This window comes from Danio rerio, chromosome 8 (genome assembly GCF_049306965.1).
Source record: "Danio rerio strain Tuebingen ecotype United States chromosome 8, GRCz12tu, whole genome shotgun sequence".
Lineage (NCBI taxonomy): Eukaryota > Metazoa > Chordata > Actinopteri > Cypriniformes > Danionidae > Danio > Danio rerio.
The window spans coordinates 9,601,932-9,615,452 of record NC_133183.1 but is presented as its reverse complement, the minus strand read 5'-3'; the positions used below and the strand labels follow the sequence as shown (position 1 = coordinate 9,615,452).

Sequence of the window (13,521 nt, the reverse complement as noted above, 5' to 3'; positions counted from 1 at the left end):
AGGGGCAGGGCATGTCAGATACTAGAGAGCATTTGATGGGTCAAGATTTGATGAGAAACTGCAGTATGAACATAATGGTTGCTCCATTTACGCGGAGCTGCTAAGCTTGTATTTTGTCAGTTTTATATGTACTTAACTCAAATTTTGTCACTGTTTTGGAGCACACTAGCTAATAGGTATCTTAAACACCAATGCTGTGTTCACACCAGATGTGCGAATAAATATTAGTATTCGAGCGTAAATAGATGCGTGAAGATTTTAAGTTTACTCGATTCATTCGGAGGTCAAATTTGCATCATTCACGCATCAAATTCACTTCATAATGGATTCGTGTCATGGGTGAGGCTTCCGTCTGCCCATTGACTCTAGCTTCTTTGATAAAGGGCTAACATGGATTTTATTGAGAGGGTAGCTGTGTTTATGTGGTTTAGAAAACTTGAAAACCAGCGTAGATTCGTTCGCCGCCATGTCTGAGTCCACTAGATCCTTTCAGAGATGCACCCAGCTCTGTGAGTTCATCAACTCCTCCAGAAACTTTACCTGGATGATGGAAGCTTTCAGCGGTGCTTCCAACTGGACCGAGCCTAGTTTGATGAGCCATTGTCCGTTGTCGGCAGGTGGATTTCCTCTTGAAACACCAACAATCGGCACTACGTCATAATCACGCCGCTACAAGAGCAAGCTCTTGACTGGTTATTGTGGCACAAATGTCCACTAAAGTTTTGATTTTTGTCCAACCTGAGCGATTCATGCGATTTGCGCATCTACGTACAAAATGCTCAACTCGTCATTTGCACTGCAGGATGTCTATTAACGTGTTGCATTGGCTTACCATGTAAATCACTTGCGCTTGACGCTTTATCCACCTCTGGTGTAAGCGCACCATTACAATACCAATTCAAACATCCAAAAAACTTAGTTGTCATTTAATGGCACCTTTGATTTGCCATTGTGTTCACGTGCTCAACAGAAATGACTGTGACTGGCACAGATACAGGGACACTGCAGCTTTTCAAAGTCGTGTCAATCAGCTGATCTGTCTATGAGTTGACATACAAGCTATCCGCTGATAAATCGACTGATCTTTGGGCCTTTGTATCTGTTTAAAGCGCTTAAATGTTAGCGGGAAATTGACTTTTTTTAAATTCAGCATCCATTGGTACCAAAATTCCAGTATTGTGACAACACTAACCTGAGGTGATCATTGTCATTGTAGTATATGCTGTTGTTTTGCAGCAACGTCAAAGAAATAATAACTATTCCTAAAATAAAAATGTCACACGACACTGTCGCAGATGGTTAGGATTAAAAACTCTTTTTAACATTGCGTGTCGTGTCCAGTGTTATGTTTAGAAACGTGGTGAGAACATGTCAACATTGTGCATGTCAACTGATATGACAAAAAGTGATGAAACCTCTGATTTGCAGCGGTCCCTCCACTCTCATGCCATGTGTAACATTCTGAGGCGCTCCAGTCTCTTCTGGCTTCACCTCTGTGGCGGAACGACGATACACACCGTCACGGACATCCTCAAACACCTCGAACATCTCATACACACGCGCCGTATAGCCAGCCAGTTCTGTGACCTGTGTGTGGAAGATTTTAGAGTAGATTTTACACACTTTCACATTTTTTAAAACATTTTTCTCTTTCTTTATTTTATATCCTAATCGACAAATAAAAATTGGTCCCACTTTATTTTAAGTGTATTTATGTATTCTATGTATTTATATTTTCATGTCAGTACAATGAACTTAATGTGTTCATAATGTATTGTAAAACACTTCTGGTGCTCTTGAGGTGGGATAGTTTGGTGGTATGGGTAGGTGTAAAGGTGGGTTAAGATGTAAGGGATGGTCAATAGTGTAATTATAAATGTAATTACAGAAATTATTAATTAGAGATACAATTAAATGTAGATATTTAATCAAGCATATGTACAATGTAAAAACATTGATTAATTATTAATATCAGTCTAAGTACATATTAGTTATGTTAATGTAAAATGAACCTGAAAATTTACTTCATATTTACGCAGCCTTAAGTGTTTCAATGAGTTCCTTTTTTCCGTTAAACACAAAAGAAGATATCTTGAAAAATATTGTAATTCAGTTGGCATTGACATCTATTGTAGAAAAAACAGTGGAACTAATGGCCCGCTTCTACTGAGTGGTACGGTACAGTACAGTTCGGTTCGGAACGCTTTTACGTTTTTTTCCACTGTCAAAGGGTACTTTACAAGCGAACTGTACCGTACCTACTTTTTGGCTATCCTTTTCAAGGAGAACCTAGCTTGACAAAAGGGTATCAAAAGGCGGAGCAAGACGTGCAGCTGAGCACTATTGGTTTATAGAGATACGTCACTCGCAGAAGCAGCAGAATGAAAACAAAGAAACCTCAATTTTTAAATTCCTAGCCAAGACATTACACCATAATAATATAAACATATAATAATGAGCCATGGTCGACCAGAGCTCAAACAAACCTTGTCATCATCTTGATAAACAGCCACAAAGCCAAGAAGAACAAACTCTGCTGTGTCCTGTTGTTGTTTTAAGAGCCCGTCTAAAAGTGTGAGCGGTTTCACTTTCTCGTGTGCGCTCTCCGCGCGTCTATATTTGAAATAACAAACTTCTTGAGCTCATGTTAATAAAGTGCGTGTGATTATTGAAGCGTTTCTGACATCTGATCCTTTCAGAAAGGGACAAACGCAAGAGTGAAGCGCGAAAAAGCAAAAGAGAAGCCGGATAAAACAGCAGCAAATGATTACCTCAGACACCTAAAACATGAACAAACTGCCATATTTAACTATTATCATCATCATCATCATCATATTATGAAATTTCCTCAAGGTTTTTGACAAGTAAACGCTGAGTAAATAATAACAGAATTTAAAGTTTTCAATACTGGTTTATCAATTTCTACACAAATATGTAACAAATCATTTAACAATACATATTAATATTGTATTGATGCTAGGGTTGGACGATGTCGACCAATTTAGCATCGTACAATGTCTAATATGAAACATCGCAATGGACGATGGCATTGTTGTTATAGACGGAGGTGAAATAAATATTTGTAGCCAACCGTTTTAACTACCTGACCCGCATGGTGTTTGTTTTACCCATAAATATACAAATCGCAAATGAGTAAAGATAAGTAACACACATAATTCCCACCTGTCAATCACTTTTTTCGCGGGATTCATGAATAGGCAGAGTGATCAGTGTCGTTATAATGGGGTCGACGAACTTGGTTGGTAAAAAAGGTGCACAACCAACAGGAACCAGCCAACAGTATCTGAGGTATTCGCTAAAATTACTAAGTACAAGTGTGAAAGAGAAAGATTGAAGTAGCCCGCTGACTGCCTGGACCTGCACTTGACAGTGCGTGTGCCTGTGTGTGTGTGTGTGTGTATGTGGTCACGTGATGTACGTTTTCAGCGGTTGTAAACGCCAGAGTGGATGTGGATCGTTTTTGTTCTAAAATGCCATTTAAAAACTGACCTATTAGTGTAAACAGGGCCTGAGTGTATTTTTCGCGAGCGGATTTGCAACGGGGGCGGGGCAGAGGATCGCAATGTTGGCTCAGCATCGTGGTGTCTATCGGCCATCGGCGATGGCATCATCTATCGACCCAACCCTAATTGATGCTGCATACAACAAAGAAAAAGTAAAGAATGAAAAATAATAAATAAAAAAAGAAAAATAGTAAAAAAGGAGAGAATGGAGGGGGCTGTTTACACTAGGGCTCAATTATTGCTTTCTTAATTTAAGCATAAAGGTTTTCATGTTGCAAAAAATTCCTAGTTTTCTTTTTAGGGGAAATCTGATCTTTTCAAGCTTGCTGGCATGACATAACATTTGTAATCAATGCCGAGCAGTGGGGTGGACACAAAGTGACAGTTTTAGACTGAAATGACAAGCCAGAAAATGACAGAGAATTATTTATTTGGAGCTGGATGCACGGTGATTTGGTTTGCTGCATTTACATTACAAAAGATGACAGATCTTATGTTCTCCGACTCTACAGTATGTGATAAAAATGCATCGATGACAGATTGATATGCACCTTAACATCACAAACAAAAAAACTAAAATAAATTGTAGGTTGGCTTAGCAGCGTGTTCACACTTGGCAGGTTTAATCAAAACAAACTCTGGTGTAAACAAAGTGTATGTGTAAACGCTGACATACAAACCTTGATGTGCAACAAACAAGTCAAATCTACCAATCTATTTCTGAACAAACTCTGGTGTTTGACTGATAACAATTTTCGATGATTCCATGATCAAATAGCTCTTTATATTTAGAATGCAGTTGCTGATGTATAGGCCAATATATACAAATCTTACTTAAAGGACTCATATAAATAAATGTTACATCTTATTACAATAACAAAATGCAAACAAATACTGTGAACATTGACAATGGATTTTATTTTAAACCCTTAACTGCAGAAAGTCCAATAGACCACATGTAACAGCAGAGGGCACTGTATGCTAGTTTTTAACAGCAGGTGACGCTCTATGCTAGTTTTTAACAGCAGAGGGTACTTTAGGCTAGAATTTAACAGCAGAAGGCGCTCTAGGCTAGTTTTTTACAACAGACTGCGCTCTATGCTAGTTTATAACAGCAGACGGTGCTCGTTGTTAGTTTTTAACAGCAGAGGGCGCTCTAGGCTAGTTTTTAACAGCAGAGGGTGCTCTAGGCTAGTTTTTAACAGCAGATGTCGCTCTAGGCTAGATTTGAACAGGAGAGGGCACTCCAGGCTAGTTTTTAACAGCAGATGGCGTTCTAGACTAGTTTTTAACAGCAGAGGGCGTTCTAGGCTAGTTTTTAAACAGCAGGCAACACTCTAGGCTGGTTTTAAAAGCAGAGTTTTTAACTGTACACTGACATGCTAAAGGGGAAAAATCATGTAAGTTGGCTTTTAACATGAGATTGATGTAAACAGCTCACTATTAACACTTCTGTAATTTGTCTAAACCTAACTTTGCTTTTCCTATCTTTATTAATAATTATTCTAGAATCAAGGGGTATTTTTAAGAAATTGGAGGTAAGCACAGTATGGCTGTTTGTAAAGCACACATCGCCATCTGCTGTTAAAAAATAAGCTCAGAATCGATAAGAAGAATCAGAGAATAGCAATATATATATATTTTTATCTCAGAATCGATGCAGAATTGATTGGGTTTTTTTCACCACAGCTCATCAAACCAAGCAAACACACTAGTAAGATTTTTACATATCCTACTTTAATACTGGGAACTTTTATAGATTAAAAAAAATATGAAAAAGATCTCTTTGAAAAGTTAGTCTCACCTCTTTGTAGGAGACCATGATCCTCTCCACAGCATCAGCTGCAGCGTTCAGGAGGCTGCGCGCAGTGGTGAAGGCCTGTGTACGTTCACTCACCAGGTCCTCCTCCTTCATATCCAGAGCTGCCTGTTTCACATCCTCTGAATCTGAGCATGAGAGAAAACTTAAACTTCACATTTAAAGAAAACTGAACTCTCCTGTGTCCTATGGAGAGAACATAAGTATACAGTACACAAGCCCTAAATATACAGCAGTTAGGGGCCATTCACGCAGAATTTAAAAATAGCAGATGCAGCTTTAAAAAAAAAAATGTATATATATATATATATATATATATATATATATATATATATATATATATATATATATATATATATATATATATATATATATATATACACACACACACACATATATATACACATATATACAGTATATATATATACAGTATATATATATATATATATATATATATATATATATATATATATATATTTTTTTTTTTTTTTTTTTAATAACCTTATCCACCATGTTAACGTAAAATAAAACAGTTGATACACACACACATATATATATACACATATATATAGATACACATATATATATACATATATATATATATATATATATATATATATATATATATATATATATATATATATATATATATATTTTTTTTTTTTTTTTTTTTTTTTTTTTGAATAACCTTATCCACCATGTTAACGTAAAATAAAACAGTTGACATGACAACTGGCTATTATAAACAAAAGCTTGCCCTGCCTCTGAGTTCTTCTGATTGGTTCACTGCTTTGGAACTGACATAGACGAACAACGTTGCATGTCAAATTATTTTAATTTAATTCAATTCACCTTTATTTGTATAGCGCTATTTCAATTCTTCTTTAAAAAAAAAAGCGTTCATGCGTGGGTAATAGTCAAGCACATTGACTTTATCAACTGAAAACTAGTGCATTGCAATGAAAAAACACATTCAGTGTCAATGGTGCCTAAAATAATAAATTTTCTTTAATAAAATGATGTAAAATGTTTATGCAAATTATTCGAAATCTATGTTTTTACATTTTAAATGCCTTCACTGTTTCTTTTCATCAATTTAATGTATTCTTGCTTAAAGTCTTTTTAGCTGAAACACATGAAATCTAAAAAAAAAGAAAAATACATAAAATTTTATATAACAGTAAAAGTCTATAAAAAAGCTGCTCTATCTTTTGATTAAAGATAAAAACAAATATTACACATTACAACTGAAGATTGATAATTATAAGAAATTTTCTTGAACAGAAATAAAAAAAATAGGTGGTAAAAAGGTTTGTGTAGCACTTTGTTCACTGATTTGTTTAATAGTTTTTAAGAAATGAAATAAGAGTGACAATTGAATTAATCATAAAATAAGCTTATAATGAATATAGAATTATTACGTGGGCAGCACGGTAGCTCAGTGGTTTGTACTGTCGCTTCACAGCAAGAACCGTGCAATCACACGGGGCTTCAGCGTCAACACTTGACATACGGCATGTCTAAAGTTGGGGCTGACGTGATCGTCATAGTAGCGTCAGCCAATGAAATTAGTCTGCAATTGGCTACCATCTAAGCTGGGGTATTTGCATAAAGCAATCTGATTAGCTGACGTGTCCGATGGCACTTGTAAAGTTGAGAAATTCCAAACTTCTGCAGTGAGCAACACCACCGAAGGAGGCCGAAGGTTGCTGGTTTAAGTCCCGACTGGGTCAGTTGGCATTTCTGTGTTGAGTTTGCATGTTCTTCCTGTGTTCATGTGGGTTTCCTCTACATGCGCTATAGTTGTGTGTGTAAATAAGTGTGCGTATGGGTGTTTCCCAGTACTGGGTTGCAGCTGGAAGGGCATATGCTGCATAAAAAAACAGATGCTGGAATAGGGGATGGCAACCCCTGATAAATAAAGGACTAAGCCAAAGGAAAAATAAATGAATGAATATAATTATTACAATTATTAAATATTATTTAACAATATTAGGTAAAAATTTATGAAATAAAGTAGAAATAAATATATATTTCATGTAATGTAATGTGCCATATTTTAATAGGAAATGTCTCTTGAACAGCAAACCAAGGCAAGGCAAGGCAAGGCAAGTTTATTTATATAGCACATTTCATACACAATGGCAATTCAAAGTGCTTTACATAAACAAGAATAAAAGAAACAAGTAAAATAAAAATAAAAACAAATAATAAAAATGCGTAAAAACAAAACAAAACATAAAAACAGGTAAAATGTGATATGAAAGAATGAAGAAGAAGAGAAAAACATGATAGTGCAATCTGTCGGACGCAGCACAGTGCTCATTCAGTAAAGGCACAGCTAAACAGATGTGTTTTCAGTCTTGATTTGAATGTGCCTAATGTTGGAGCACATCTGATCATTTCTGGAAGCTGATTCCAGCAGCGAGGGGCATAGTGACTAAAAGCCGATTCACCCTGCTTTGACTGAACTCTTGGAACTTCTAGTTTATATGATCCTAATGATCTGAGTGATCTGTTAGGTTTGTATTCAGTGAGCATATCTGTGATGTGTTGATGTCCTAGGCCATTTAGTGATTTATAGACCAGTAATAATACTTTAAAATCTATTCTGAATGTAACTGGCAACCAGTGTAAAGACCTGAGGACAGGTGTGATGTGCTCTGATTTTCTGGTTCTGGTTAGAATTCTGGCTGCAGCGTTCTGGATGAGCTGCAACTGTCTGACTGTCTTTTTAGGAAGACCAGTGAGGAGTCCATTACAGTAATCCACCCTGCTGCTGATAAAAGCATGAACAAGTTTTTCTAAATCTTCACTAGAAACAAAGCATCTGATTCTTGCTATGTTTTTGAGATGATAGTATGCTGATTTACTGGATGCTTTGACATGACTGTTGAAACTCAGATCTGACTCAAGAGTCACACCAAGATTCTTGACCATTTTTTTTGTCGTTTGACCTTTAGTGCCAAGGTACGCATTTACCTTGAGAACCTCATCTTTGTTTCCAAACACAATCATTTCAGTTTTCTCTTTGTTTAACTGAAGAAAGTTTTGGCACATCCAATTGCTCATTTCATCAATGCATTGGCAGAGGGTGTCAATGGGGCTGTAGTCATTAGGCAGTAAGGCTAGGTAGATCTGAGTGTCATCAGCATAGCTGTGGTAGGAGATTTGGTTCTTTCTCATTATTTGGCTCAGAGGGAGCATGTAAAGGTTGAACAGGAGAGGTGCCCAAACCAGCATATTATTGAAACTTATTAAAACAATTATTTAAGGATGAAGTGACTATCAAGACTGGAGGGATGATGCTGAAAATTCAGCTTTGCATTCAAATATCAAACTACATTTAAAAAAAACAACATTTGATAACAGTTATTTACGATTTAATTATAATTTTTAAAATAAAATGCTACTTAAGTGTCCCCTTTAAGAACACCACATCAGCACAAGGATCAAGGATGTTTTGGATGAAAACAAATGCAGAGCCAAAAGGTCTGAAGTCACAGACACACACACAGAGAAAGATGAGAACAGGAACTACAGATCGTAATCATAATTGAATCCATACCATATTTAGAGTATCCGGTGGCAGTGATGATAGGCACAGCAACCATAACCAGGCCCGATGCGCTCCAGAGATATTTCATCAGGAACTGCTCCAGCATGACATACCACAGCCTCTTAAACAAGATCAGGTTAATCTGCCTGGACAGCGAGTTGTAGCTCCGCTGCAGCTGCAACATCTCGATCTGCGCAGGGCACACACGCAGGCGCGCAAACACACGCGCAGGCAAGCATACACACAGATACACAGGCAACAAGACAACATCAAGCTGAGGAGCTCAAAAACTGCTTTCCAATAATAAAACGTCCGGTCAGGCCTTCTGATTAATGACTACTGCGCATCCCAGAAGTGTTTAGGGCTGATATCAAACATGCGTCTTCATGAATAAAATCAGAGCGAATTAAAACCATCATGAATGTAAAGAGGAGGTCGGGAAATGTGTGAATTTTGGGGTCAAAGAGGAGCATACAGACTTTTGCTCCAATTCCAGGGCCTTCTTTGTATTTACACACGTCACATGACCTCTCTCTGTGAACACTTGTGACTGTGAAGTTCGGGAACATTTCCCATTGCATGCATGCGGCACTGTTTGTTTAGCTGGGACATTTGCTTTGTCATTGGGACACATGGGCAGAACGACCTCAAACACCTATTTTTGCTGTCTTAATGGGATAGTTCACCCAAAAATAGTTACATAGCCTCAGGCCATCCAGGATGTAGGTGACTTTGATTTTTCTTCAGCAGAACACTGGAAAGGGTTTTAATTTACAAACTGTGCTTGGTGATTCATATAAATAATGTAAAAAATGATGTTCAGTTTATTACGCAGAATGATTACGAGTAGGCCCACACGGAATCTGCACGCGCAGAATTTCGCAGATTTTTAGCCCATCATTAAAGGTGCAGCAGGTGATTGTCTTCAGAAACATTTTTTGTTGTGCTGGTTGAAAGTCTCTTCACAATCCAATAGTAATGATACAAGTAAATGATCTAAATGTGTTTATATGTATTTTTATATTCTGGGTAATGCATAAAACTAAAAAATGTTCATCCAACTAAATATTGTCGGACCGACATCTCCCATAATTCCGATAAGCAGCTTAGACTGTCTGTCAGCAAATGTAGATTCGGACTTCTGCGCATCTGTTCATGCAGATCCGCCATTCGCGTGTGCCCGTCTGCATAAGCGCCGCGCGGTGACATACACAGACCGGAAAAAATCAAATGCTGAATTGAAACTTTTAAAAACCTGAATCAATATTGGAGTAACTTTAGCACGCTAGAGGAAGGACGACACCATGGCTGAAGTATTACTGTTAGACAGGTAATGTTCTGTTTTAAACTATTTTAGTCAGGCTAAGCTTATGTTAGATTGTGTTCTGTTATGAATGACTAATATGCCCAGACGTGTTGTTCAGCCACTGAAATCTCCCGATGTGATTATTTTCAGTTTCATAAGGTCCTTTTACAGCATTGATAATGTAGATTTATATTTAGTTTAACAACAAAACATCAGTAAATAACTCTATTCCGCCTAACCTGCTTTATTGAGCTGAAGTTGCTTTTATATTCACATTTTTGAACAATGACAGCCTTCCTATACTGTTTACCATGCTACTCTGAATATTCGCTCTGAAATAGCATGTAAGTGTGGCTAAGTAATAAATGTAATTCCTGAATGGCGCTGGCACTAACTAACTGGCGAATGACATGAACTAGTGGGTTGTCTGTCTGCTGTTGTGACGCGGTGCGCGCGCTCGCTATTTCAGGGGGTGTGGCTTTGAATCACAGTCCCTACCCGCCATCCAAAGATATTATGCTAAGCAGTTAGCATTTTGGCAGATCACATACTGCACCCTTAATTCTGTTTATTTCCTTGAGTAAATCTGTGTAATATCTATATTTATTCAGTTTTTAAATCAATCACAGTAATATTATTGACTAATGTGAAAATGTTCATTTGATTTATGTACAATACAGTTTGTAAAGTATTATTTGCTGTCTTTTAGTAGATACATTATATAAAAAACTTGCTTTGTTTACCAAATAAAGTAAATCTAATTTCATTTGCATTTTAAACATTAAATAAAATATAAATTTAAATAAATTATATATAAATTAATTAATAATATATATTAATTAGATTTATAATATATATTTATTATAGATCTATTTATTATTATTTATTACAGAATACTATTTATTATCTATTTATTATAGAATTAATATACATTTAAATTAATATATATTAATTTAAATAATATACTTAAATTAATAAATTATATTTAAAAATTAAATAAATATAATTTTTTTTTTCACATGTTAAGGTTTTAGTTAAGATACTCCCAAAATAATTCCACAGAAATCCGAAGATTTTTACCAAAATTCTCAGCAGAAATCGCAAAAAACGTCCGCAGATTCTGTCTGGACCTATTCATAAGTAACCACAGTATATTAACAGTAGCCACAAACACTAATTTTAGTCAGCCTGATTTATTGATTTATATTATGACTCTTAAATTAATGACTTTTCTTGAATCACAAAGGAACAAGTTTTAGGCAAAAAATGTGTAATGTTCGACAGAAGAAAAAAAAAAGCCTGAGTTTGATTAAACGGTCCCACTTTATATTAAGTGGCCTTAACTAATATGTACTTACATAGGAATTAATAGTTTGTTACAATGTACTTATTGTGTAAATACAAGTATTTACTGTGTACTTATGCTTGATTAAATACATGTATGTAATTACATCTGTAATTAACTTTTGTAATTACATTTGTAAATACACTGTTGACCATCCCTTACACCTTAACCCATCCTTAAACCTACCCATACCACCAAACCTGTCCATAACCCAACCTCTATCCCAACTCAAAAGCACCACAATTGTTCTCAAATACATTATAAACACAGTAAGTACATTGTATTTATTTTTTGATGTAAGTACATAGTAGTTAGGGACACTTAATATAAAGTGGGACCGATTAAACTACTAAATTATTAGTACATTTTGTGAATTAAAAATCTGTCTTCTTAAACTTTTTAATAAAACATTGTATTAGGGCAAAGCAGTGGCGCAGTGTGAAGTAGTGCTGTCGCTTCACAGCAAGAAGGTCGCTGGGCCGCTGGTTCGAGCCTCGGCTCAGTTGCCATTTCTCTGAGGAGTTTGCATGTTCTCCCTGCGTTCGCGAGGGTTTTCTCCGAGTGCTCTGGTTTCCCCCACAGTCCAAAGACATGCGGTACAGGTGAATTGGGTAGGATAAATTGTCCGTAGTGTATGAGTGTGTGTGTGAATGTGTGTGTGGATGTTTCCCGGAGATGGGTTGCGGCTGGAAGGGCATCTGCTGCGTAAAAACTTGCTGGATAAGTTGGCGGTTCATTTCGCTTTGGCGACCCCGGATTAATAAAGGGACTAAGCCGACAAGAAAATGAATGTATGAATATTTGTATTAAAGGTTGACAAAAGGTATCAATTTCTTTTAAAATATATATACACAACAGTTCAGTCTGGTTCTTAAATCTAATTGGTTGATAGCCATGAGATATTAAAGTAATATCAGCACTTGCTCAGCCCCTTTAGCCTTGTGTATTACTCCGCCCACACAAGGACTACAATTTGACAAATACTGCAGCTGTTGGACAACATAATGTACTTTTGAGGCGTTTTTAGGTGAGAATGTAGTTGTTTAGATTGCAACTATCCAGTTTATTTATAAGGACAGTGCCTATTTAAAAAATGTATCACTAAGGCATATGTTATATATATATATATATATATATATATATATATATATATATATATATATATATATATATATATATATATATATATATATATATATATAAATTTAGCACATATATGTGTGTGTGTGTGCGTGTGTGTGTGTGCGTGCGTGCGTGCGTGTGTGTATTTTTTAATTATTTGTTTCCTTTTGTGATTCACAAGAACTAAAAAAAAAAACACAAAAAAAGGAAAATTCATGCAAAAATGTAATGACATCATTATTTACTTTCCCGCATGTGATTTTAAACCTGATGAGTTTCTTCTACTGAACACAAAATAAGATATTTTGAAGAATGCTGGTAGCTGGCATCCATCGCCTTCAATAGTAGGGGAAACAATTACTGTGGAATTCAATGGGTGCCAGTAACCAGCATAGTTAAAAATATCTTCTTTTGTGTTCTTAGAAGATAGAAAATCAAATAGGGTTTGATAAAAGGTGAGTAAATAATGACACAATTTTCATTTTTGGGTAAATTTATTCTAATTATTTATTCATTTATTTTATGTTATATATACTATGCGATAATATATATTATGTGATATATATATATATATATATATATATATATATATATATATATATATATATATATATATTGAGATATATATATATATTGTAATTTTATTTGGGGTTCTTTATTTGAAAAGGTAAGTTAGGTATTATTTTCCTGCAAGTTAGTTGTCTTATTATTATTTTGGCCTGGATTCCCTTCCAAAGAGATGCTTCGGAGAACTTTAGTTTGAAAATAAACATTGTTATTCCTTGCTAAACCTGTTTTGGCTATTGTGAGCTGGGACAGGAGAAGGGAAAACCCTAAATTTATTAT

General features: G+C 35.6%; 1 protein-coding gene across 2 annotated transcripts in view; it reads right to left on the bottom strand.

Moving 5' to 3' along the window:
* abcd1 (ATP-binding cassette, sub-family D (ALD), member 1) overlaps positions 1-13,521 on the bottom strand; it is a 39,624-nt gene that overhangs the window by 22,145 nt on the left and 3,958 nt on the right. For both annotated transcript variants that reach the window (XM_005166714.6, NM_001111186.1), the window contains exons 2-4: positions 8,912-9,092; positions 5,329-5,471; positions 1,416-1,587 (exon numbers count right to left, since the gene is read on the bottom strand). In XM_005166714.6, coding sequence (XP_005166771.1) covers positions 1,416-1,587; positions 5,329-5,471; positions 8,912-9,092 — 496 coding nt within the window. The remainder of the gene's footprint in view (positions 1-1,415; positions 1,588-5,328; positions 5,472-8,911; positions 9,093-13,521) is intronic.